At 53.9% G+C, this 26,307-nt stretch overlaps 6 protein-coding genes across 6 annotated transcripts; 2 read left to right on the top strand and 4 right to left on the bottom strand.

Moving 5' to 3' along the window:
- Positions 1 to 601: 601 nt before the first annotated feature.
- G647_01772 (uncharacterized protein) lies at positions 602 to 3,864 on the top strand (the record flags this gene model as incomplete). Its single annotated transcript, XM_008725171.1, has 5 exons — positions 602 to 739; positions 788 to 864; positions 940 to 1,242; positions 1,291 to 2,477; positions 2,534 to 3,864. 5 exons carry the CDS (start codon positions 602 to 604, stop codon positions 3,862 to 3,864), a joined length of 3,036 nt encoding a protein of 1,011 aa, XP_008723393.1.
- A 2,272-nt stretch (positions 3,865 to 6,136) lies between these two features.
- On the top strand, positions 6,137 to 11,532 carry G647_01771 (uncharacterized protein; the record flags this gene model as incomplete). Its single annotated transcript, XM_008725170.1, has 8 exons — positions 6,137 to 6,649; positions 6,742 to 9,251; positions 9,325 to 9,718; positions 9,824 to 9,880; positions 9,943 to 10,564; positions 10,656 to 10,887; positions 10,960 to 11,360; positions 11,447 to 11,532. The coding sequence occupies 8 exons, from the start codon at positions 6,137 to 6,139 to the stop codon at positions 11,530 to 11,532; spliced, it is 4,815 nt and encodes a 1,604-aa protein (XP_008723392.1).
- A 134-nt stretch (positions 11,533 to 11,666) lies between these two features.
- On the bottom strand, positions 11,667 to 13,307 carry G647_01770 (uncharacterized protein; the record flags this gene model as incomplete). Its single annotated transcript, XM_008725169.1, has 3 exons — positions 11,667 to 12,628; positions 12,687 to 12,918; positions 12,975 to 13,307. The coding sequence occupies 3 exons, from the start codon at positions 13,305 to 13,307 to the stop codon at positions 11,667 to 11,669; spliced, it is 1,527 nt and encodes a 508-aa protein (XP_008723391.1).
- Positions 13,308 to 16,367: 3,060 nt separating this feature from the next.
- G647_01769 (uncharacterized protein) lies at positions 16,368 to 17,414 on the bottom strand (the record flags this gene model as incomplete). The annotated part of the gene is made up of 2 exons (XM_008725168.1): positions 16,368 to 16,787; positions 16,878 to 17,414. The coding sequence occupies 2 exons, from the start codon at positions 17,412 to 17,414 to the stop codon at positions 16,368 to 16,370; spliced, it is 957 nt and encodes a 318-aa protein (XP_008723390.1).
- A 974-nt stretch (positions 17,415 to 18,388) lies between these two features.
- On the bottom strand, positions 18,389 to 18,889 carry G647_01768 (uncharacterized protein; the record flags this gene model as incomplete). Its single annotated transcript, XM_008725167.1, has 1 exon — positions 18,389 to 18,889. One exon carries the CDS (start codon positions 18,887 to 18,889, stop codon positions 18,389 to 18,391), a length of 501 nt encoding a protein of 166 aa, XP_008723389.1.
- A 1,301-nt stretch (positions 18,890 to 20,190) lies between these two features.
- On the bottom strand, positions 20,191 to 24,666 carry G647_01767 (uncharacterized protein; the record flags this gene model as incomplete). The annotated part of the gene is made up of 1 exon (XM_008725166.1): positions 20,191 to 24,666. The coding sequence occupies one exon, from the start codon at positions 24,664 to 24,666 to the stop codon at positions 20,191 to 20,193; it is 4,476 nt and encodes a 1,491-aa protein (XP_008723388.1).
- Between the last annotated feature and the right edge of the window lie 1,641 nt (positions 24,667 to 26,307).

Genomic DNA, 26,307 nt, shown 5'->3' with positions numbered 1-26,307 from the left:
GTGTCTGACAAGGCGCGCTGCCGGAACGCACCCAGCTACAGCACAGAAATGCCTATGGCCTATGATTATTTACGCTGTGCTACCCCTTCGGCACAGGCGATACATTACAATCGCTGGAATGCGCAGTGGCCGACGTTGACACGACTCTTCTGCACTCACCCCTGCAGCCGCCGGCCATTTTCCTCTTTGGTTGTGTTCGTTGTACATTACACCGAAGCTCTACCTCAGGAGATCTACGCTTCTCCGCAGACAAAGTCGTCATCATATCGGTCTCCGTTTCTCCCGACCTTTCAAGCGAGGTTCTCAGCCCTCGAGCATGCTTCTCGGGTGATCTGCCTCACAGCTGAAGCTTAGCTCGATCTTCGCGACCTTTCCCAATACTGCAGGTATACAGGCAGAGTGGACACAACGTTGCAGACGAAGCTTCCCCCGCATTCTGCGGCGATGAAGATGTCCCGAGACGCGGTCACACATGATGGTGATGGGGAGATCAGGAGCGCAGCATATATAGGATGAGACGGTGGGAAGGATCCATTAGAACCCCTCGTTGGGCACCTCGATAGGAGCAAGTTACGCATATGCGCTACATCTTCCGGCGGTTATGAGGGTTACAACTGTCTGGACTCTGATCTGGTGGGCTGCCCAGGCTGCAGCCCTTGCGGTCCCAATTCAGGATGTTGGTCGGCTAAGGATTATCGAGCACCCGAATCCTGAGAAGCGGCAGCTTTTGCAGGATATCGTACGTGTCCCGAGCCAAGCCTCAAGTTTCAGTGTTGACATCGCATAGGTGACATGGGATGGCACGTCCTTGTTCATCCGGGGGGAGAGGGTCATGATATTCAGTGGTGAATTTCATCCTTTTCGGTACGCTACCAACTTCTCCAGAGCCCCTTTTGGAGCAGCCACAGAATGAGGACAACTAATTCCTGGCTCTTTCAGCCTCCCGGTACCGGCCTTGTGGGTGGACATTTTCCAGAAAGTGAAAGCTCTCGGGTTCAATTGTGTTTCGTACTATCTCGATTGGGCCCTGCTGGAGGGCAAGCCAGGCAATTTCTCGGCCGAGGGCGTCCTCGCACTCGAACCATTCTACGATGCTGCCACTGCGGCGGGGGTCTATCTCATCGCCAGGCCTGGTCCCTACATCAACGCAGAGGCATCAGGTGGCGGATTTCCAGGCTGGCTTGCGAGGCTGCGTGGCAGACTGAGGACGACTGATTCAGATTACATTGCAGCCACACAGAAGTAGGTCATTCTATCCCAGACAGAACCAAGACTGACAATGTTGCGCAGTTACATTCGGAACGTTGCCAGCTCCATTGCGACGGCCCAGATCACAAATGGCGGGCCAGTCATCCTGTATCAACCGGAGAACGAGTACACTGGTGCTTGCTGTGGGGTCGAGTTTCCAAACGGACAATACATGCAGGACGTGATAGACCAAGCTCATTCTGCTGGTGTGGTGGTGCCCATGATCAGCAATGACGCGAGTGCTTCTGGACACAATGCTCCAGGCACTGGTGTTGGGCAGGTGGATATTTACGGGCACGATAACTACCCTCTCGGGTTCGACTGCTCGCATCCGACGGTGTGGCCTGATGCAGCCCTTCCTACGACCTACTGGCAAACACATCTTAACAACAGTCCTTCGACTCCTTACAGCATCAATGAATTCCAGGGAGGCTCCTTCGATCCCTGGGGAGGGCCAGGGTTCGCCAAGTGCGAGATTCTGGTCAACTACGAGTTTGTTCGGGTCTTTTACAAGAACGTTCTTGCATCGGCGGTGAAGATCTTCAATCTGTACATGATATTCGGTGGAACGAACTGGGGCGGTCTCGGCCACCCCGGAGGTTACACGTCTTACGACTATGCAGCTGCGATATCGGAGAACAGACAAGTTGACAGGCAGAAATACTCCGAGATAAAGCTGTTGGCCAACTTTGTGAAGGCATCCCCGGCCTATTTGGCTGCAACTCCGCAGGAAATCAATACGACGTCGGTGTTCACCGATACGTCTGATCTCAAAGTGACGTCTCTCGCGAGCAACGGGAGCGCAACCACCTTCTACATCGTCAGGGACTACAACTACTCCAGTCTAAGCTCAACATCCTACAGATTGTTGTTGCCGACGAGTATCGGGAACTTGACCATTCCTCAGCTTGGTGGCTCATTGACTCTCGGTGGTCGAGATTCCAAGGTACATGCTGCCGACTATGATCTTGGTGGTACAAATTTGTTGTACACCACTGCGGAAATATTCACCTGGAAGATCTTCGGCAACCGTACCGTTCTCATAGTGTACGGAGATGAAGGGGAGCGCCATGAGCTTGCTGTAACAACGTTATCAGCACCTTCAGTCATCGAAGGCGAGCCGTCAACTATCACGACAAACCAGACCGGATCTACCGCCATTATCACATGGGACACTTCCCCGATTCGGCGCGTTGTGCAAGTTGGGCAGTGCCAAATCTATTTGTTAGGTAACTATGAGTGTCTGTCTGCTGAATCCGTCCTGAAAGTTGACGGGATCATGCAGATAAATCCTCCGCTTACGACTACTGGGTGCCTGAAGTATCCGGCAGCGGAGCCAGCAGCCCCTTTACAACGACCGAGTCAATCAACGCCTCCATCATCGTCAAGGCCGGCTACCTGGTTAGACAAGTATATCTACAAAGCAGCGAGCTTCACCTGACTGTTGATGTGAACGGCACTACAGCCATTGAGGTCATCGGGGTCCCCGAGTCTTCCAAAGCTCTGTATATCAATGGCGAGTCCGTTCAGTACCGCATGAACGCGCGAGGAGACTGGTCGACGTGTATCAATTACCAGGTGCCGACATTTACTATCCCCGCTCTTGAGAGCTTGGATTGGAAGTTCGCCGACAGTCTCCCAGAGATCCAGCCTAGCTACGACGATTCTAGCTGGGCACCTGCCAATCTCGCGTACAGCAACAACACGGTCAGGAACCTAACAACTCCCACGTCCCTCTATGCTTCGGACTACGGCTATCATACCGGCTCTCTCATCTATCGTGGACACTTCACCGCCAAGGACACGACTGCCAATCTCTCGATCAACACTCAAGGTGGTTGGGCTTTCGGCCACTCTATCTGGCTTGATCATAGTTTTGTGGGCTCCTATGCAGGGGTCAACACTCAGAACAACACCAATGCGACCTATACTTTGTCTGGTCTCCGGCTGGGCGCCAATCACAACATAACAGTCCTTATCGACCATATGGGTATGGAGGAGTCTGGGGTCGTTGGGACCGACAAAATGAAGACACCACGCGGGATCCTCGACTATGCACTCGCTGGGTATGATAAATCCGCTGTTACATGGAAACTGACAGGCAACCTTGGCGGCGAGGACTACCCTGATCGAAGTAGAGGCCCATTGAACGAAGGAGCCATGTATGCTGAACGACAAGGGTGGCATCTCCCTTCCCCGCCGAGCCAGTCATGGGAAAATCGCTCTCCCATGGACGGCGTCACAGAGCCCGGTGTGGGGTTCTTCAGCACATCCTTTGACCTCAACATTCCCACTGGCTGGGACGTCCCCATGTCATTCGTCTTTGGAAACGACACCAAGCCTCCCGTGCCGTATAGGGCCCAGCTATTCGTCAATGGCTTTCAGTTCGGCAAGTATGTCAATCACATCGGGCCTCAGACACGCTATCCCGTGCCGCAGGGGATTCTGAATTACAAGGGGACCAATTGGTTGGCCTTGACTTTGTGGGCTCATGAGAGTGGTGGAGCTGGACTGCGTGATTTTGAGCTAGTATATGACCGTCCTATCGCGACAGCTTTGAAGAACATTGCTTTCGTGGGAGGCATGGCATACGCTCCACGGCCGGAAGCATACTGAGTTACGTACCCTGTTAGATGATATGATGGGTCTGAGCTCTGGGGGGTCCGGTGTCGTGAGCAGGCGGGCCGCATGCCTGTGAGTGCGGATCAGCGAATGAGTCGGTCTAAAGTGAGTTGTTCTTGACCTCACGCAGACATCGTTGAGATGTCGAGACGGACAATGCAGGGTAGACCACTTAGGCAGGTGTACGGAGTAGCGGGGCACTGTGCAGCATGCGTATGGCTCAAGAATCCATCGAAGTCCGAACAAAGACGGAGTTGAGTCAACAGAGCTCTCGATCACCACATCGCAGCCTATTCGGGGATCATTGCTCTTTCCGCTTTCGACGGTGGACATGGCTGATCCAGAATAGCACATGCTGGTCTTGTACTTTTGAAGACGACTGCCTCCTGCGATGCCAACCCACATGCGAAGGTCCCAAGCCGCTGAAGGTGACACCAAAGCCCGTTTGCAAGGGCCTCGACGGTAGAGCGGTTCTGGACCACGCCTAGCCCGTGGCTATCGACGTGCTGAGCGATTCCTGTCAAAAGCTGAAGGTCGTGGTGGCTGCGCCGAAAGCAGCTCGGGGACCCCCCTCGAGGACGTGATGAGCAGGTTACCAATCGGAACTGGTCTCGCTTATCCAAAGCGCGATCTCTCTCGCAGACGAGATCAACAAGGGTATGGCGTGCCGGGCTTTACGTAGTGACTGCGCAACGACCATTCCAGAAACGACGAGGCCGGACAGCTGGCAGTGCCAGATGCAGGATGGCGCAACCCTTGTGGACGCGGGGAGAGGATGGAATCGGCATGACCGTCGCCCTAAGGGCTCATGCCGGGCACAGCCGTTCAGCCAATGCGGGTGCTGCCAGGGGGCCCCCGGAGACCTGACTGGGCACACCTGGGTAGGCACCCCAGGCCCTCCCTGTGTGGTAGGCCCTTAGGCTAAACCTTCTACGCGGGGGCTGTCAACCTAGCTGTCTCCGGAAGCCCGGCAGCACTAGCCGAACCTTCGCGCTCCGAAGGAAACTTTACCAACACCGTCCTTGACCGTCTACCAACACGACTGCTCATTACATTTCCGGCGATGCGTACCTCATTGTGCATCTTCCACTATGATCTGCGACTCTCATCTGAACCTTCCACCGATCCAAGGACGGTCGGTTGGCGACAAGATGACTCTGTGAGCCAGTCAAACAGCACATGCAGTGGGCAAACACAATAGGTGTGCCTGACTTCGCACTCAGGTGAGGGGAATCTTCGTATCGATCCCACTTTGACTAAAATTGTGCAGTAGTGAAAGTAGTCGACGTTGCTCGATATGTCGTCCTCGCATCGCTCCACAGCCTGAATGAACAGCCATGTCTCCATCTGGGGTTGACGACTAACAGTCAAACGAGCATCTTGGAGCGCGAGCCGTTTCCAAAATCGTCCATCAGCTCAGGGAATGGCATACGTGACGGGTCGCAAATCTATTCGCAACCCAGCTGCTCAACAATGGACGAGTGACAAGCAAGTCACGGGCTGTGTGCGTGCGGACGGAGCCCACATGTACAGTGTTGTGTCCATTAGCGACTCCGGCTGATATCTTCTGCAGGGACTTCATGACCCCAGCAAGCGACTGGCATATTCCTCCACACCCTCCGACTTACGTACCTCGATGCAGCTGGCAGTATGGATGCATGTCAATGGTCTGGCTCTTTACTGATTCTCTTCGACCTTGTGGACCTCTGTTCGACCGGCGGTGCCGGTGAGGTAGGTGGCTTGCGTCTCAGCAGCAAATCTCGTCCTCATTCTGTCGTGGTGGTATCCTCTTCGACCTGTTGATGCTCGCCGCCAACCACCATTACCTGGGTTTATGTTCGACTACCCTTATCCAGCTCCACAAGAGAGCTGAAGAGTTGGCAGACAGGAGAATGCATGACGTCCATTGGCACAACTTAGCCTCCCTCCTGCTGGAGCTGGGGGGCTCCACATGGGAGCATAGAACCTGGATAAGCGAGTTAACCTGCATCATTTCCAGGGTAAGGGGGGCAGCTCGCCATTTGAGTATATAGCTCTGTTCACAGACGGAGCCGGATCCCCGCAATCGGACTCTTGTGTCTGAGACAGTGGAAGTAGCTGTAATCCCGGCGGTTTTGACTTTGCTGAATCGTCACCATGCTCGGGTTGCTGAGACATTCCTTTGGTATAAGACTCTTCCCTCCCATCTTGACACTTGGAGCGCTAACCCATGGCGATTCATGTAGGGCAAGATTCATCGGCTGTCAAGCCCGAGAAGCAATTCACCATGTCGTCGTCTTCGTTCCGGAAATTTAGCAGCTCTTCTGCAAACGGCTTCGAGTACACATCCTCGTCTTCCGTCTCGAACGGAGTCAATGGTGGCAGTCACTCTGCGATCGCCCCTCCGGATGTGCCTGAAGTTTCTGTTGGTTCCGTGAAGCCATTATCGGCCCTCTTTGGGCAGCGACCACGCTCCGGCACCGATGGGCCTACCTCATTCGGCGGCCTCGAGCAAGTGAAGGAGCAGCTGGCGACTTCTCGCAGCCATGCCTACCGTGTTCTCGGCTCTAATTTCAGCGGGTACGCGTTCGATACCTCTATCGCTGGGCTCCTGGACTGGATTCGGGACGAAAGATTGATCAGGCTCCCGCACAAGGGCGGCTCTTGGGATCGAGTTCTTATCGCCGCCCAGCACTTCGCAGAACAGGTTCACAGGTTCAACACCGCAATCTCAACATTTGAATCTGAGATCAACGCGGCTACGAACCTTGTCTTCGGACAATGTCTCTTACTGTTGGAGGTATGTTGTTCCCGTTTTCCTAGACCGCGGACTGTTCTCCGTGGCTGTGGCTTTCTCTCTTCAGCAACAAACGTATGTTGACAATCAAGTAGCTTGGCAGCGAAAACGCGCCTGCCCTGGAAACCGTCTTCAACCTCTTCTACCAGTTCGGCCTCGAGTTGTCGCCGCTTCTAAAACGAGTCGATATCATCACAGCTTCCAGACCAATCGCAGACAACCTCTCCAAGGCGTTCTCCGAGCTCTTGTCCATTGTGACTGGCGTGGCGATTACTTTCTGGCAGATTGTCCATGGAACGAAAAGTTCGACCAGCCTCGACATCTTTTCCACTTTCGGCTCCTCCATCGACGTGTTTCGTGCCAGAGTCTCCCAGACGTCTCAGGACATGTGGAGCTTCAGCTTAACTTCCAGTGGCTTGAAAGAGACACATGTCCTTGAAGCCCTCCAGGGATGGCTTGCCCCACAGGACACAGTTCTTGCCTTTCTCGCCAGCAACAACATCAACATTGCCAGCCGACCAGAGCAATTCACTTGCACATGGTTCCAGACTTACCTCACGAATTTCATCCGCAATGGTGAAAGCTCTCTTGTCGTCGAGGGCAAGTCGGGCGCAGGCAAGACGACCTTGGCAAACTGGACCGTGGATCGACTTCAGCGACCCATCGGCCGCAAACTCGTTTTCCCTCTGAGCTTCTTCTTCAACAGCAATGTTCCCGCTCAGGCAACCTCCTTTGCATTGCTGAAGACGATCTTGTGGCAAGCCCTGTCTCAGCGAATTGGAGATATTCATCTTTACAAAGCCTTAACCGATGCGTACCAGGAATTCAAAGAGTCCAACCCTCAGCACCTCAATGAGGAGATCCTCTGGTCTGCCCTTGAGAGAATCTTGTTAGCTATTAGCGAGGACGAGAACAATACCTTGGTCCTTGTTGTCGACGGCCTGGATCAAATCATTGGCCAGAAACAACATGCTCAGAGTGTCGCCAACAGACTCCACGACCTGGCTGTCAAGGTCCCTGCATTGAGATTGATCCGCTTCTCCCAGCCGCTTGACACACCTCATAAGAAGTCGGAACATATCAACCTCTCGGCAGATGTTGTACTTGACGACATCCGGACAATAATTCGTCAAGAGCTGGTCGCACACAGCGGCTTTGCCGACAAGGACGAGTTTTCCCAGGAGGCTACCGTGGACAAATTGGCGGCAGCTGCTGACGGCTCTATCCTTTGGGCTTGGCTCGCCACTCAATACATTATGTATCAGAAGATTCATGCTACCCTGGATGAAGGTGTGCAAACTCTTATTGCCAGCCACAAAACAATCCCGGACGTGGTCGAGCGGTTGGTGCCGGTTATGAATATCACCGCACAGGGCAAGAGCTTGCTCTCCCTTCTTCTGGCTGCGGAGAGACCATTGCTGCTCTCCGAGGTTGAGCTTTTGCTCCAAGCCCAGCCCAGCCGTCTCGAAATGGACGGCAAGAGCGTGAACATAACCGACCTCCTCAAGTCAATTTCGCCCTTCAGCGTGAAGGGCGAAGGCCTGTTAGCCATCAGACATCCCGCAATCAAGGCAGCTTTGATCTCAGCCTCCGAGAAGTCCAAAGACTTGTCGTTGTTCAGGGAGCGGCACAAGGATTTGCTGGCCCGCATTTTGATCCATGCAAAGTCTTCTCTCCGTGAAGATCAGGAGCCAACGCTGAATTATTTGGACCTGAACAGAGTCCATCGCCCTTCGCACGGACGGCAGCTCTTGGAGTATACAGTTCGATACTGGATTGTGCACTTCAAGCAGTCTTCACTTTTGAAGAGTAGTGGTGATGTGGAGGTTCCGAAAGAGTTTGGCAGCATTCTGCCGAATACCGTCACTCTTGCTCTGCTCGAAGAAGCGGCCTGGGGGGCAGAAACGTCTCCCAGCGAAGCTGTGGAGTTTCATGCCCTTGCATACCGCGTCCGAAGGACTCTGTTTGGCGAGGACCACCCATCAGTCCTGCAAACAACAATTGTGGTGGCGAAATTGTACGAGACTACGTTGTTCCGATTCCATGATGCCGCATCCTGGTATATCACATCAATTCGGACGGCGGCAAAGAGCCTGGGATCCCATCACGACCTCCTTGTACAGCTCTGCCTTTGCCTACTTCGTGTGACAGAGAGTTTGGTGACCAAGAAACGCTCCCAGGTCACAACCTACCGCGAGGAGACCTTGCGGCTGCTCGTCTCGGCGTATACGTACCGCTACGGTGCCTCGTCAAGAGAGGTACACGCAGTCTACAAGCAATTGCGCGAGCTCTATGAATTCATTGGCGAGACAGAAAAGATAGCGGAATTCAAGGAGAAGACGAAATCTGTTGAAGTCGATGATCAGGCTCTGCCTCAAGAGAACGGCGACAAAGTCTCTCGCAGCTTGGATGTAACGCTTCTCAAGCACAAGGAGAGAGAACCTATCGATACCTTTCAAGGTTCCTTGTTTGCCGGTTATCAGGAAGAAACCTCCGAAACCTTCAACCTGGCCCTTGTCGAGAGTCTCTTGGCTCGTGCAACGGATCTGATCCAGCGAGAGGAATTTGAGAAGGCCGAAGAACTCTATATCGAGTTGTGGTGGAAGTAAGTCTCCTTGACACTTTGCGCTGTCTGACGAGTGCGCCGATCCCACTGCATGCGGCTGACATTATACTAGGTTGACCGAGCATTGCTCCAGTGTCAGAACTCTGGAATGGCATCAGAAGAAGCTCGAGCTCATGTTGGCGTACTCCCGCTTCCTTCACTCCAGAAAGCGGATTGATGAGGCGTCTTCTGTCCTGCTGTTCGCCTGGAAGGAGTTTGAGCACAGCGAATTCTCGATGTATGAGTCTGTCGTCCGACTGCTGAAGGAGATCGCTCTCATCATGAAGACCGTCAAGCTCCACACGGTTGCTCTGTCCGTCTACCAAAAGTGTTTCTCCTATTACAAGAACGTGAGCGAAACCAGCATTGTTACAGAAATCGAGGAGCAGATCACTTCTACTTCCATGGAGATCATCAAATCCTCGACTACCACTGTCAGCGAGTCCACGGAAATCACAATACGGGAGGTGAGTGGCTGTGAAAGCTCGTCATGGACCAGGGAGTCCTTTCGGGTGTCTCCCTGATTCCTCGCTACCGCAGCACTGTAAGTCCGTTGCTAACCACAAACATAGGCCTTTGAACATACCATTACACGCTCCACGGAGATTACTCATTCCACTTTCGAGTTGGTAGGTTCACCCAGACCGACACGGATTGAATTTCGCCGTTCCGGGTGCTAACTGTTTCCCAGGCGAAATCCCTCACTGCCATCTATCTGGAGCAGTCACGGTACGCCCAGGCTATCACAGTGCTGGAAAGCACATTGAAGAAAGGCTGGCCCGCCTTGTTCGACGACTCCGTTGAGAGCATTACGCTGCCCACCAAGTTCTCGACAGAATGTGTTCTGCTTGCCTTGCGCTTGTCCGAATGCTACGAGTTCAACCAGGTCCTGGATCAAGCGGAGCAGATCTACTTCAGGCTCTACCGAGCTCATCACAAGGCACTCAGCTTTGACAATCCTGCTGTGGCCAAATACTCCGACCTGTACCTTGCATTTTTGAAGCGCCAGGGACTTCACGACCGCGTCATCGGCTTCTACCAAGAACTACTGATTGACTATCGCAACGTTTACGGCAGAAGCGACAAGAAAACCACGACGCTGCTCTACGCACTTGCCGATACTTGCCGGACTCATCATCTGGTTCACAGGTATTGGGTGGAATACTACCTCGAGATCGTCAATGTTGTCAACAAAGGCGAGTTGGTCAGCCAGAAAGATGCTCTCCGCGCTCTGGTCATCGTTGCTGAGCATTACTATGAGAGTCGACGGCTTACAGAGGCCTTGGTCCATTTCAAGTCGATCGCGACGACATGTAAGTCATTTCAAGTAGTGATCGCGAGTGTCAGCACCCCGCCACTCTGTTCTGTCCCTGGTACTGTCTGTTGTCGCTAACGCTGAGCTAGTCATCAAGTTCGGACCTCAGTACGAGTATTTCGCCGACGCTGCTGTCGTTCAGGGCTTGTTGGAGAAATATTTCATTGCAATGGAAGAAACAAAACTCGACGTGGATCAGCATGTCAGAATTTTGAAAGAGCTGCGCGAAGCGTGCTTCAAGTATTTCGGAGAGAAGAGTGTCGTCTCAGTCACCACGACAAAGGCATTGGCCGAGGCATGCGCTAAGAGCCAGGAATATTGGTGAGTTGTTGCTTCTTCTGACATGCAATGCCGCGCCCCTTATCCGCACTAGCTAATTGGTGTCATTTTCAGGTTCGAATCTATCCGATATTTCGAGTCTGTGTCTCAGCAATCTGAGATTGCGTCTGTCCAAATCGTTGAACGATCGAGAAGCATGGTGAAGGAGCTCTATATCAAGCAGATCACGTCAACGAAGACTTCGACCACCTTGACCAAGGAAACGGTCGAAAAGGCCGAATCTCTGTTGTTTCAAGAGTATCTCAGCTCCCGCAAGCAGCATGAATATACGCAGACGAAGACCCTCAAGCAGCTTCAACAGCTGATCGCCATCTACCACAGGCAGCAGAAGACTGATCTTATCACCAAGGAGCTGAAGTCTCTCATCCTTGAGGCTGTTATCAACATTCGGACAACAGAAGAAATGGTTTACGTTGCTGATTTCCTTGCCTCAATCTTCATCAGCTACGACCTTCGTCAGCAGGGCTTGGAAATCGTCCGCCATCTCAAGCTGCATACCTTCCTCACGACTGACTGTGGCGTTGTTACGGCACCTGACAAGATCGAGTCGCCAGCCATTATAACAGTGAAATCATGTTCGATTGTCTCGTGCTGGGACTCATTCGGTTTCTTATCCGGCGAACATAAACGCGAGCGACTGCTCTGCCCAATGCACGCAATGGTACATAGTATGGACGAATCACCACCTTCATGCACATTACGCCTTCTCCCTACGCACGACGTTAACCACTACTTCACCTCTCTTCACTTCTCCAACACGTTCAAACTGTTCGAGTCATGGTCAGTAGTCTGTCCTGCACCGCGAAATTCAAGACTTCCTCAGGAGTGCTTAGTACTGGCTGACGGACCTTGAATTGAGCCATCAGAGTGGCCACAGCTTTGAAAAACTCGAGAAAAGCGACATTCTTTCCGATGCAAGCCCTGGATCCCTGCCCGAAAGTCATGTCGGTCCTTTCCATGAGTTTCCTTCGCTCGAGGTACGCCTCGATCGTTTCGTTCTCGCGTTGCATCCAACGCTCGGGATTGTACTCATCGGCATCGGCGCCATAGACCCGCACATCCTGATTGATCGCGCCGGCGGGACAACCGATGTTCGTGTTGGGTGGGATCCGCACACCGTTAGGAAGCTCTAATCCCGCCGCACCCGTTACTCTCTGCAGATTGAATGACGTCGAAGAGTGCAGGCGATAGGCCTCCCGGATCGTTCCCTCAAGATAAGGCAGGTTTTTGACGTGATCATACGAGGCTGGCAGACGGCATTGAGCTTGCCGCAGTTCACCGTACAGCTTGTCCTGAGAGTCTGGATGCGTTGCGAGATAACGACACAATTCATCGAAAGCAGCGGACGGGCTGAGGCCTCCGGCAATCAGGTTCCCAGAGGTCATGATCAGGACTTGCTTCTCGTCCATAAGACGCGGATAGCCTGCATGTGTGGCGACGAAGTGTGAAAGCAGGTCCGGTCGCGGCTGGTCTTCAGGATCTGGGGTTCGCAGCCGGGCTTGGACGGTTCCGCCAACAACTTTCATAAACGGTGATGGACGAGTCTTCCTCATGAGCGGGTTGTCCTGGAGGATCTTGTGCAGCCATGGCATTTGCGAGACCAAGCCGGAGTAGAATCCGAATGCGCGAACCCTCTGAACGAGACCATACGCATCATGGCCTTCTCCCTTCATTGACCCGAGCGGCATACCCATTGTGATTTTGGAGACAACATCAAAGCAATCTTCAAGATGTCAGCAGAGCATTTCTATGATCGGTTCCCCAACGGATTGTTCGCGCACAATACTGGCACCATAAGCTCAAATTCATCGGTTTACCTGCAAAGGCATGCTGGTCGCAAACCTCGACAAACCGATTGACCATGTCATCGACATACGGCTCATAGCCTTTCAGCGAAGTCATCGAATAGGCGTTCGACACGAGCTTGCGGTATTGCGAATGCGTCTTTTCATCTGGGATGCTCAACAGACTGGTCGTCACCCCAGCCTGTCGGAATGGAACATAGGCATTGCCCTAAGTATCACCACTTGTGTCAACACTTGTTGTTGTGACTAGACAGTGCCACTTACCTTGTCCAACTTCGATCGTACTCCGTAGATCACCGACACGGCCGCTGGATCAAAAACAGTGACCGAGCGAGGCCCCGTCCTGACAACGTCCCCGTAACGTGCCTGCAGACCACGCTGCACATGGACCTTGTTGTGGAAATGGATGCCTCTCCAGGCAATATACAAGGCCCAGGCATCGGTAAATCGGGCTAAGAAAGGCCCTGGAATGTGGGAAAGACCTGCCTGCCTGCTGTTCAGCACGAGGAAAGAAAACAGCAGGGTGATGCCAATCGAAACGACCAGCAAGGCGCACTGGGCAGCACTGGCGGGATGAAAAACCGAGAGCAGGTCCATTGCTTGATTTCAAGACTCAGTTCTGGTCATGGCCACCTAGGTGCTCACTGTTCACGCAAAACCCTCAGCTTATATTTCATGTGTGCCATCCTCCCTCCTCATGACAACTTGATCTGAGCGGAGCTGATGGATTCAATGTGGTAAGGCACACCAGGTATTACTGCCGTCTCGCACCGGTGATTGGCAGATAGTTGGCCTCACATCTGCAGAGACACGGAATATGCATGGCGACGGGATTCGGTAAAAGAGCAAGCCTCGGCCTCCGTCCTCGCTAACTTCCCAAGTCGGCATTCTTTGAACAGCTCGCTCTCGACTAAATATTCCGCATTAGGCTGTTTCGCTCTCAGCGTCGCTTTCTGACGCAAAAGCCACACCCTCATTCGCAGAGCAAGAATCATAGGACCGCGACGCCTATGGACTGCAACATCTTTCCTCACGTCCTCCAAACCGAAATCTTGTTCGGACGACCTCGCTATGATATATGCCACCAGGCCGGTATATCCACGTTGCCGTTCGAAGCCCTGAATATTCCACGCCGCCCTTTGCGCAGCCGTCATGAAGAATGTGGTCCATACATTCCTGGCTACATGTGGGTTCTTGACTCATGAGATGGACGCAATCCGCAAACTGCCTCAGGCACCCGGAACATCATGTTAAGCAAAGAGCCCAGGTTTCGACTCCTGAAGCGATTCGTACACTCTCTGGCAGACTTGGACCGAGACTGCTGGGAGGCCTGTTAAAGTCCCTTGCATCTAATAAAATGCTCGTTCTCCCGGAACAGGCTGAAGTTGAGCACGAAACGCTTGAGAGGGGCGGGCTCCGATGACAATTCATCTACGTTTGTCCTGCCGTCAGCAATTGGCGTGACATTCACCCGTCTTCTCTGCTGCACTCGATACAAGAACATCCCATGCCGCCGTTCATACTAGCTCCAAATGTATCAAGAGCAATAACACGTCTTTCGGACCCGCGAACGAGGCGAGCCTCACGGCAGGCACAGTCCGCGCCACGATTGTCCCTGTTGACCACGGATCGGGACCACCAAGACATTTGGAGGCATTCCGTTCTGAGGTCTTTCCCTGTGGTCGGGCACCAAGCAACGGTGCGGGCTGGTCCGCGCCAGTAAAGGTTACCACTCTCGCGAACCCGAAATTGACGATCTCGACCACAGGGGCGGATAGTGAGCTCTGACTACGGAATATGAGAATGATTGGGACACGATATGCAGCTCGAAGAGGAGGTCGGCCATTGCATTTCGGTATGCAAATTCGGCAGACAGAAGTGCTGACCAGGTCTTGCGCAGATATTCCGCCGCCACGCGATGACATAGTCATGTCACAGGATGTACTTCCCTAGTCTCGCCATGATTGATCCTGCTGCCATCGTCGAGGCTATCTAGCGTCAGATCTTCCGGCCAGACGATTGACACATTATCGCGACCAATAACCGGTAAGGAGACGATGCTCTACGCTTTCTAGGTCCGTATCGCCACCTTGCCTTATTGTTCGCCAGACTTGCTTTGGTCGTGTCAGTCCTCTCTCCCGTGGAGGATCAATACACTCTAAAGAGACAGGCGCTACCACAGAGTAAGGTTGGGATTCTTAAGCTCAAACGTTGGACTCAGACTCAAACTCAGGCTGAGACGGAGATCCACGGTTACGATGGCCGCGTCCCGTTGCGCTGGTCGAGTACAGACCGTACGGCGAGCGAAGACACGATGAAGACTACCACATCAGGCTCGTTCTGCACCACACGTCCAAATCGACGGTCATCCAGCCGTGCAAAGATCTCAAAGTCAGTGTGAATGCAGACCTTGCTGCTTTCGAACTCATCTTCCCCGTCTTTGCAGGGATGACCGACCTACATGCGTTGCGCGACGTCTTGCTCGGCTAGGAGAGCCGTCTCGAAGTATCCTCCTCCCTGTGCTGGCGTCTGGTACCCGAGTCCGCCTCGGCATGGTTATTATGTACGTGCATACGTTGATTTCGTGCGCGCGAACATTCGACTCCGGAACCCGATACTCCTGCGGGATCAGGGTCCTGCGAGCGGTAACGAGCGAGGTGTGCCTTCACATAGTGATTCAAACGGCAGGAAAGTCCTGTTCCATCGCCTTCGAATTTGCAATCAAAGAAGAAGAAGAAGAAGAAGAAGAAGAAGAAGAAGAAGAAGAAGAAGAAGAAGAAGTCTCGATGAGCACAGCCGACAACGCATGTGAGTGGAATATCTACGGCCACCTACAGCAGCAGGGCGTGCACCCCGAGGTAAGACTTCAACACTACTTCACGACATTTACAGCCTAGGAGCCCTTTCCTCGGGCTCGTACTGGGAGATCGTTAGTCATCTATAAAATCAACCAACAATCAGGTGAGAAGCAAGTTGTGGTCAGCCGTGATCCCGTGAAGATTTACGACAGGAAGACGACGGGGTTGAAAGCGGCCAGAGGAGATCAAGGCCATCATGGCTAGTCAGCTTCGAGTCCTCTTTCTTTACACGTTCTCCGTTCTGATGCTCATCGTTCTCATACCGCACTTACACATGTTCCCATCCTTCTTGCCGGTAATGAAACCATCAAAACAGTAGCCCCGGGTGCCGAACAGAAGTTCGAGGGCGACATGCCCGCATGAGACAGTGAAGTGGATCAGTACTGTGGATGGTTTCCGGAAAAGACGTCGTGAGCCTCGCTGGATAGATCCTGGAGGAGACATCATGAGCGTCGGTAGATGGATCCCAGAGAAGACATTTCAACCCTCCCACAGCGAAGACTGGAACAAAAAAGGTGCCTGCATCGTCCGGCGCCACCGCCATCGACAGCTCGAATCACAGCATGTCCCGTATGTAGCTCCCTACCAGAACCACTGCTCCCATACCAAATCGAACAGAACTGGATCGAACAGAATCTATCAAGACCAATCTATTCTACTCTATCCCATATCACTGACGAGGTCCTTTACGCTTCCCGTCGTGGACACGAAATGGCATGATAAGCAAATACCAATATCACAATAGCACACCCCGCTCACTCGACCGTTCACCTCATAAAGACACACCACGCTCATCCTTTCACCTCATAAAGATCTGATCCAAGCCCTTCGCGTCCGCGAGCACCATTTTCTTCGCCTGGATGTTCCGCCCACGGAGGAGATGCCGCCCGTTCTTCAGGGCCAGCACACTCGGGGAACTCGGTCTGGACGACTCGGATTCGACCAGGCCATTCACCGGCTCGGGCTTGAGTTTTCGCTTCTTCTTGATCTTGATCTTGTTCTCCCCTGTCGTCGTGATTGCAGTATCATCCTCCGACGGGGCAGATGAAACGGGCTCGTCCGGCGGATGGGATATTGATATCGGAGACCTATGCGTAGGCAACGCCGCTGCTGTTGCTGTTGCTGCGGCGCCGGCGGCGGCAGCGTCACGGCCTTCTCGCCTCGCCTTTCTTTGGGCCTTCTCTTCCTTCCGTCTCCGCTTTTCTTCTTTGCGTTGCTGCTTCGCGGCCTTGATTCGTCGTCGTTGGTCGCGGTCGGGGTCCTGATCCTGGTCCTGGTCCTGCTTCTGCGTAGAGACCTTCCCATCAACCTCATCTTGCGAAGGTGCTTCCGTCTCATCCACGCCTTCTTGCACATCCTGTGCAACGTCCTCCTCCTCCTCCTCCTCCTCCTCCTCCTCCTCCTCCTGCTCCTTCTCTTCTAGATCTTCGGGTTCTTCAGTCTCCCTCTGATTCCCCACCAACACACCGCCCTTTATAAACACCATCCCACCCCACCGTCCGCGGAAGAACATCTCCAACCTCTTCTCCTCTCTCTTCTTCTTACCCTCCTCCTCCCCGCGATGCACGTCGACCGCCTTGCCATTCAACCGGCCCAACAAGCCCTGGAAGGCATCAAAGCCCGTCCTCTGCGCCTCGACGTCCGCGGCGCCCCCCGCGCGTCTCGTGGCCCCCAACCCGAGATTATCGTCTTTGAACAGAACCCCGACCCGCGCAGCCGCGAGACGTTCCGCGTCGGTGGCCAGACCGGAGCGAGGACCCGAGCGCGCCGAGGACGTGGTGGTCGACGACGACACGACGTTGCGCGCCCCGAGGGCCTGGCCCTCCGTCCACCCTTGCTGCGTCATGAGGCGGTGACCGTAGGACGAGCCGGCGGACTGTTCCGACCAGGCGAGGTTGCGAGGGTCGTGGCCGATTTTACGGCGTCTGTGGCAAGAAAGGACGGCGTTAGAGGACGACCTAGCGTAGTGGTGGGGGAGAGAGAGCCAGGGAGGAAGGGAGGAAGGGAGGAAGGGCAAGAGACGATGGTCGGAGCGAGGGGAGTAAGGCAATAGTTTTGGGTCATCTCATCTCATCTCATTGCCTTGCCCTTGTCTTGCATTGCCCTCCGCTGCGCTGCGCTGCATCTAGACTTGGTGCTCGGAGAATCTAAATGGGTACCCCGTACTTACTTTCTCGGTTCGGCGAGCCCCATTCTGACTCACGGTCAGGGTCGACCTCTCTGGCGGAAGAACAAGATCGCCGTCGCACGGCGGGTTGTCTGGGAGGACGTTGATATCGCTATTCATGGGGTACGGGTATTGCTCGACAAAGTCGAAATCCAGAAAAATTACAGTTTGCAGTCCGGGGAATAGACGGCCCACCGTAGAATCGTCTACAACAGTACGGCCAATCCCACATGCCGATACGTAGTTTCCCGTGCTCTACTCCCTACGGTGCTACCAATCCTCGATCCTCCGTGTCACGGACTGGCACACTATTTGTCCCTCTTAACACTTGAATAGCACGTCCTGGAGAATGGGCATGATACAAAGTCTGACAAGAACATTCTTGGAATTGCCGCGCTCAGACTCGACATGATGACAAGTCTAGTGGCCATGCGCATTGCTTTGCTCCTTGGGAGAGCTGCAGTAGCATCTTCATTCACAAATAATAAACCTTAACCCGAATGTCCTGTGCACCAAAAAATGTACCCTTCGTCATGCCTCGAGTACCCATGTGCTAAAGAACCTCGGCGACACCACCGTACTTGCGGCTATGGGGCTTCCGCCGTACTCCACACTCCATGCTTGTATGCTTCAAGGAATCGACCACTACATATTCAACCAATCTCTGTGGTTGTGTTGTTGCTCTTGTACACTCCTCCACCAACCTTGATACTGACACCGATGGCAATTGCCACGGCTGCACCAATGATGAGAAGCCCAATCAAGATCTTAACCACGATTCTCTGGCGGGGAGAAAGTCTCGAGAACCACGCACAGCCTCTCTGTTTCGGCTTTGTCATGCACTGCTTTTGTCTCTTCCAGAACGTGAGTCTGCTCGTCGTCGCTGCATTCTGGGCATCTCTCTTCTCCTGTGAGATTGAAGGAGAGAGGTTGACCGAGCCGGCTTCGAGGTCCTTGAGGTCATTAACCGACACATGAGCGGGGTCTTGTGATTTGGCGACGTCGAAGGACGGACGAGGGGAGTCGTGCTTGTAGAGGTAGAAGGGTGACGTGAATTTAGCGTTGCTGCAGGGGTCAAACTCCGACGTGGGATGTTCGTGTGTTGCGGCAGGCTTTTGCTCGGTGAGCTCGGTAGCATCGGTTGTGGTGGTCATCGTGGACGTCTTGTTTGTGCAGATTCAAAGCTGGACGGTTACAGGTGGTAGCGATGTGGTCGCTGAAGCAATAAACCTCTGCAGGAGGATCACGAGTAACGCTGCCAAAAGGCAAAAGTGAGGGTTTTAAGAGTCCATGTTGACCAAAACGAGTCAAAACTGGTGAGGATGTCCCGGCCGGAGTGAGAGATTCCCTTGCTTCAGAAGAGAATGTGTGTAGAGTTCAGAGTGAGTCGTGCTTGCTCGTGAGCTTGATTGAGTCGGGGTCTCAAGCAAGCACAGAAGATCTGTGCTCGAGATGAGGCGGGCGGGCAGGCAGGCACGTTGTCTATCACTGCTCCCTCGTAGGTGACTGCGGTTCCGAAGGGCGGTTGAGGCAAGCGCTTGCAATGTGACGTTTGACGTTCGTGTAACGCGTGGCAGATGTCTCGGAAGCTGCTCTTGAGCTCGATCTTCCTACGAGTGCTCCTGTGGCAAGAACTTTAAGACATATGTACGGAGTACCTACCGGGCCATGTTCGAGGGTTCCATGACTCTCATTCCCTGATGAGCTCACTCATCCAGCTCATTCATCAGCCACGCCAGGTGGTGCCGGAGCCCATTGGAGCTGAATCCGAGGTGCAATCAAACAGGCCTGGCCTCTCAAACCTTGAATTTGCAGGCTGAATGTGGGCATTAGACTGGGGAAGCCCCGGTCTTTGCATCGACAGGCCCCGCCGCCGTTGGCCGTGGTGCGCCCACTAGCACTCGCTAGGCTCGGGTACCTGCCGCCTAATCACGCTTAACCGCGAAATCTGCGGCGGTGATCTGGGTTCCTTTCCTTGTATCGCTCGCTGATGCAAGATACCGGCACTCGAGATGACTTGGACGAGTACCGGTTTATCCTTGAAGCCACGCTTGAGAGTAACTGCAGCTCGCTGGAATACTCACTTGGAGGAGCTGTCAGACGCCAGGGTCTGAACCCGGAAGCACACCCCCGCCGTCGAGAGACAACAACACGCAGCCAAGATTCAATGATCGCCCATTCATGGGCGCAGACACGGCTCGTGGCGCGGCCGAAAGTGGCTTCGGTTCCTGAACGGTGCCCACATCTGGAATTCACTTGCCAACTTCCCTGTCCCACCGCATCTCCGTCGCCGTCATAGCTCCACCCTTACGAGAGTCAGTGTGAAGCAAAATTCATGTGATGAAGGGCATTTCGTTGTCGGCTCAGTGCACTGGAATCTAAAGGCATCTCGTGTACTATGTCCTATGAGCCTAGCTACACCAGACGGACAACTGGTGCCAGGGCGGCGAGATTGCTACGACTCTCGGAAGAAATCCTCCTTTACGATATGGCTCTTGTCACACATACCACGGAAGATGCCACCCGCCTCAAACAGATTGATAGGGGTGTCCAATTCCGCTATCCTGCCCTTGTCCATCACGCAGATGCGATCGTAGTTGATGATGGTCTTCAGTCGATGGGCGATGCATAGCACTGTTTTCCCAGCGAATCCTGTCCGCATCGTGCGCTGAATTTTTTCATCGGTCTCAAAGTCGACGGAAGAGGTTGCTTCGTCACAGACAATGATCTGGGAATTGCGGACAAGGGCTCTCGCCAACGCCATCAATTGTCGCTGTCCGAGCGAGAAGTTCAGGCCTTCTTCTTCGACGGGGCTGTCGAGGTGTATTCGACTCGGACCGGGCGGCTGGTTGACGTTCGATGTTGACGTTGCGGCAGTCTGCGCGGTATCGGGCCGATCAACCTTCCCATCGGTCTTTTCAGTGGCCATCATCTCTTCTCCTACGAGATCTGCTTTTCGAAGCGCAGCCCAGAGTTCCATGTCGGAATGCTCGTGGAAAGGATCGAGGTTCGATCGAATGGTACCCCGGAACAAGGTGGGATCCTGCGGGATAATGGCCAATCGAGACCGCAGGTCATACAACCCGACGGTTGAGATATCAATATCGTCAATCTTGATTTGGCCCGAGGACAGTTCGGTCAACCGGAAGAGCGCCGACATGATGGATGACTTGCCAGCGCCAGTCCGACCGACAATGCCAACCCGCTCGCCGCCTGTGATGTGGAAATCCAGACCTTGCAGGACCAGTGGTAGTCCTGCCCGATATCTCATCTCCACCTTGCTGAACGTGATGGCTCCTGTTTGCGGCCAGTTATCTGGCACTTCTCTGGCCTTCAACGGTGCCTCTTCCTCCAGCTGAGTACCATAATAATGGATTCTTTCCGTGGCGTTCATATTATTTTCCACCTCAGCTAGCTGTCGCACTGTAAATTGGATCATCTGTACAATGGCCAGAACATACGACAAAACCAAGCCCGCTATGCTAGGATTAACGTTAAAACGATCCGTCACCACCAAAATGCCGGTGACAAAAACAAGCATGTTTCCAATGGCGTCCAAACGTGTCGACAGCCATCGCTGGTTGGCAAAGGTAAGATAGTATGCAGAATTCATCTGATCAATGGCGTCGCGCAGTCGCGTCGTGAAATATGCCTGCAAGCCATATGCTCGGATAGATGCAACACCTGAGATGGACTCGGAAAACCGAGCGAAGACGGTGGACCTCAGCACCGCCTCGTGTCGTTTGATCTCTCGCGCCGATGACCTGTAATAACTGGAAGCGAACAAGAACAGAATAAAAAGTGGCCCGAGAGCCACGGCGAAAAAGTGGAAGTAGGCAATGATCAGCGCGAAGACCGATGTGATCATGGCCAGTGTGAGGAAATACATCCTCATAGCATCGGTCAAGCTGTTGTCCATGGAATCTACATCTTTCGAGAACCGATTGGTGATGCGACCAAGAGGCGTGGTGTCGAAGAACGACATGGGAGCTCGGAGGGTCCGGGTCATCGCTTTCTGGAGCAGAACTCTGCTGGCATTGGTGCCACTGGTCGACAGGATGGTCGAGAACGCGAACAAGAGGATTGCCTGAGAAAGACCTAGGCAGGCATATGCAGCGATGTATACACCTGTCGAGAAGCCAAATTTGTCGCTGGTCCACCAGCTCAGCCACAAGCTGGTTACAATGTTGGAGCCCTGCGAGAGCACGAGGCAGATGAAAATCAACGGCCAGAAGATCAGCGATCCCGATGCCCGGATGTACGCTCCCCAGACGGACCAGCTGACTGACTTTACGGCACGCTCTTCCTGTTGCATCAGAGCGGCCGGCTTGCCCCTCTTGTCTTTCTTCTTGGGCTTCGTCTCTTCCTCTTCCGTTGTCTTGGCTTTGGCGAGAGCGGTCTCGTCTTCTTGGGCAGTCGTGGCCATCAACTTCTGGAAATCAACGCTCCTATTCATCAGATTGTCGAAAGTGTCGATGGCTTGGATATGGCCGTCCTCCATCCAAATGATCCGGTCACACCTGTTGAGAACATGCAGCTGATGAGTGGCTAAGATCCTGCACTTGTCCTTCATAAGTCCGCAGATTGCCTTGTCCATGATGTGACGACCAACATGGGCATCCACAGCTGAGAGTGGGTCGTCCATCAGAACAATGTCGGCATCGAAATAAATGGCTCGTGCAATGTTCAACCGCTGCTTTTGACCGCCCGACAGCGTTATTCCTCGTTCGCCGATCTCGGTTTGATCCCCAGCAGGGAGAATTTGGAGGTCGGGTTCTAAAGCACAGGCATTGATGACTTCTGTGTACCACTTGCTTTTGAATGGCTTTCCAAAGATGATGTTCTCTTTCAGAGTAGCATTTTGGATCCACGCATACTGCGGGCAAAAGGCGCGAGAGGACGCCAACTTGATCTTGCCGCCTGTCTTGCGCATATCTCCCGCGAGAGCAGCCAGGAGAGAGGTCTTGCCGGATCCGACAGTCCCAATAACCGCAATCAATTCGTTCCTTCCCACGGCAAAATCAATGTCGTGCAACCTGAAAGGCTCCACTTCGGTGGTTTCGCTGGCGATGTCCTCGTTGGATGCACTGGGCGATTTCTCGTTCTTTTTCGCGGCCTTGTCGGCTTTCTTTTGAGCCTTCTTGCGCTCCTTCTCGGCTTTCTTGGCTGCCATAAGCTCAAATCTGGTCTGGAATGTGTTTGTCCTCTCCTTGTCCTGTGTCACGGTCCGTTCCCATGTGAATGAAGCGTGGTGCACTTCGACGGCCGGTTCCATGTCATCGTCCCAAACCACTTCGTCCTTCTGCTCTTCCGAGAGAAGGAATTCTTGAATCCGTTCGAGGGCTGTCTTGGCGTCGGTGACCTGCCCAAGGACCAAAGGAAGCAAGTTGAGTGGCATTCGCAGCGAGTTGAAAAGGGCGAGGGAGGAAAAGATCCGCGCAGGAGCCAGACCGTGGTCGGTCAACGAGTACGTGATAAAGGCCAGCATGGACGCAAACACGGGCATTGACATGGCGACCGCGTTGATCGCGTTCCTGATGGAGAGCAATATTTGGATGGCTCTGATCTCTCGCTTCCGAAGTTCCTTCAAGCGGTCAAGGAAGCTGCTTTCCCAGCCAAAGAATTTGACGAATCGAACGGAGCCCAAAATCTCTTGGGTGAGCGTAACCCGCTGGTCGGTAATCTTGTTGATCCTCTTTCTCCTTTTCATCAGGGATTTGATCGTCTTGGTCAACAGTGGCAGGGTGATCACAAGCAGAGCAAAGCCTGCTAGCGCGCTGTATCCAATGTTAATGCATAGCACGACCAGTACCACTACGAGTTGGATCGGTGACGTCCACAGGATGTGGAACATCCCCGACGCTTGATCAACCCGATAGGTATCGACACTCATCAGGTTGACGATCCTGCCGTTGCTCCAGCCAGTGCCGTCCCCAGCAATTCCGGCTCCTTTGTCGGGCGTGGTCTTCGCACCGCCCTTGGGGTGAATTCGCTTGGACAGGGCGCGAGCAAGAGCCGGTCGGTTCGGCTTCTCTTCCGCCGTGTCGCTCGCTTGCTCAGGCACGTCCTCGCCTTTCAGCGCCTTTCCCCCAGCTTTTGCTCTACCTGAGATGACCAGGGATTTCTCGAAAATGGCGTTGATCAAGACAGCCCTGCATTCTCCTCCGACCATCATGCCGCGGTACAGGAAATGGTTGGTGGACATTGTTTGGCATATCTGCATAAAGGTGATGCCGATGACGAGGCCAATGCCACGGCCGATACTGGGAGATTGGCCACCAGTCCTGTCAGCGACCCATGCGTCTGTCGCGAATTGGATCAGATAGCGGGTAGTGAAAGGTGAAAAGACCTGAAGAAGGGCAGAAAACAGGGCACAAACAGCGCCCAGCATGAATTCGCCCCGGAAGGTATCGAGAAGTGCCCACATCAGAGGGTTGCGTTCTCTTCGCGCATTTCGACGCTTGAAAGAGGCAGTCAACTTGTCCATCATCGTGGCGGCACTCCGGTCAGGATTGACCAGCCAAATGTCGTTCAACTCGATGGGCCGCTTGTAGCCGGTGGTCATGAGAGGATTCATCCACTGGAATGTCAGCAGACTGAAGAAACCTGCATTGTATTCTCGGGACACGGCCCTCTCCTCCGGTATAGGCGGTGGGTTGTGCCGGAGAGGGTTTATTCGGTAGCGCCATGGTGCCTTCTCTGGCTCGACCGGCGGGTGAGCGGCAGAGCTGGCTTCGGTCGCGTCGGTGGCCGTAGACTCGATCTTTTCCAGCCGCGTGCTGTCTTGACTCTTCCCTCGCCCTGCCCTGCGAAGATCCTTGGGCACTTCCAAGTACTGCACTGGCTCGCTCCTCTTCGCGACGTCCTGCTCTTCGACGTTGTTCTGGGAGATGGCGCGCTCGAGCTCCTTCTCATCGTCGGGACTCGTCATGGCGACCGCTGCCGTATCAGCACACGAATAACAACAGAGAATGGGTGACGAAGCCGAGCAGACAGTCCATCATGAAGTGACGGACCAAAAGTGGGGTGGGGCAAAGAATATGTAGCAACACGGCGTGAGAGACCGTGACGGAAGGACATAGAGCCGGCAACTAATGGCTGGAAGGCAACCGGGATCAGGTGCGAAAACATCCTCGGTGTTGTCGTAATGGAAGTTGAAGCAGCGGCTTTGCGGCAAAGCGGCCTCAAGCGAGCTTTGCAGGCCTAGAACAGTGGATGCGGGCTCGGGGCGCCAGCTAATAGGGACACCGCAGATTAGCCAGTGGGCCACGTCTATTGGGCGGCCCGGGGGAATTCCTCCAGGCAGGCTGCGGGCTGCGGGCTGCGGGCTGTTGGCATGCACTGAACCACGGCCTGGGGCGCTTGAAAATCTGGCGCCATCTCAAAAATGTCCCTAAGCCAAAGCTTGTCTCCGCTCATTTGCCCCAACACAGCAACCGGAACCTCGCTGCCACCAGAGCTTAGCAATACCCAAGCGATGTGCCCTGAACAAGACCCCACCAAACCCGATCCTCTGCGGCATTTCGCACTCGTACTGGATTACGATCGTATACCCCAGTATTCGTACTTCTTCGCGTCTGCCATGGTAGTGACCATGAGGCGACTATACGCCAAGCGGAATGTGGAATTTGGGGCAAAAGTGCACACCGACTGTGGCTCCACAAGGGGGGCAAAGTAGACCAACGGGTCTGTGGTTTGGAGATCTCGCTTCGGATGCCATCGCAAGGCACCTACTGTGTACAAGGGCTCACGCAAGTCCAGCTTGGTCATCATCCCGGGCTGATCGAAGAATAGTCCGCGTGCAGCTGGCTGGCTGCCTGGACAGTCCGTACTGACGCATGAGATCGACGCAAAAGCCTCCACGTCTCATCGTGCCACTGCTCAAAGCTGGCTGGCTGTCCCCCAAGAAGAAGGCCGCTCTTTCTGTCCCATCCTCCAGGTAGGCTTCTGTCTGTGCTACGGAGGACATGTCCACGGCAGCTCAGCGGTCAAGAGAATATCCCAAAGCCACGGGCTTTCGCTCGCACGGAGTACGGACTTTCCCATAACTGCCAGATTCACCTACCCAACCCCACCACACTTTTTGGTGCCAGGATCCGGCAGATGACTACTGTAAAGAGACGAGCATGCCGTCAACCCTTCAAGATTCTTACATCGGGTACGATCCTCCGGACGTATACCTGCATTCCAGAATACCTCGTACTTCACTACATTGAAGAGCGGCGCTTACTGCGTCTTCGTCGGGCCCGAGGAGAACTGTATCGAAGCCGCTGCCCACTAAGGCACCGTCTTTGGTTACATCGAGTGGGGGAGACTTCGAAAACGGTGCACTTGTAGAACGGCCCGGTACCGGCATGTCAACCCCTCAGTAAAGCAATGGGCGTCGCAACCATACATCGATTTCGGAAGGCAGGTACTGCTCGAGGCGCCTCGTGGCGGGCGAGATAGTGATCACACTGCGGTCTGCTCCTGCTCGCGAATCACAGCCAGTTCTGCACGGTTCGGGTCACTACTGACGACTCCACCAAGTTCCATTCCTTCCTCTGTGAGAGCCGAGAAGCGTACACTTGAC

This window comes from Cladophialophora carrionii, assembly GCF_000365165.1.
Source record: "Cladophialophora carrionii CBS 160.54 unplaced genomic scaffold supercont1.1, whole genome shotgun sequence".
Taxonomy (NCBI): domain Eukaryota; kingdom Fungi; phylum Ascomycota; class Eurotiomycetes; order Chaetothyriales; family Herpotrichiellaceae; genus Cladophialophora; species Cladophialophora carrionii.
This window is presented reverse-complemented; position numbering and strand designations above follow the sequence as displayed.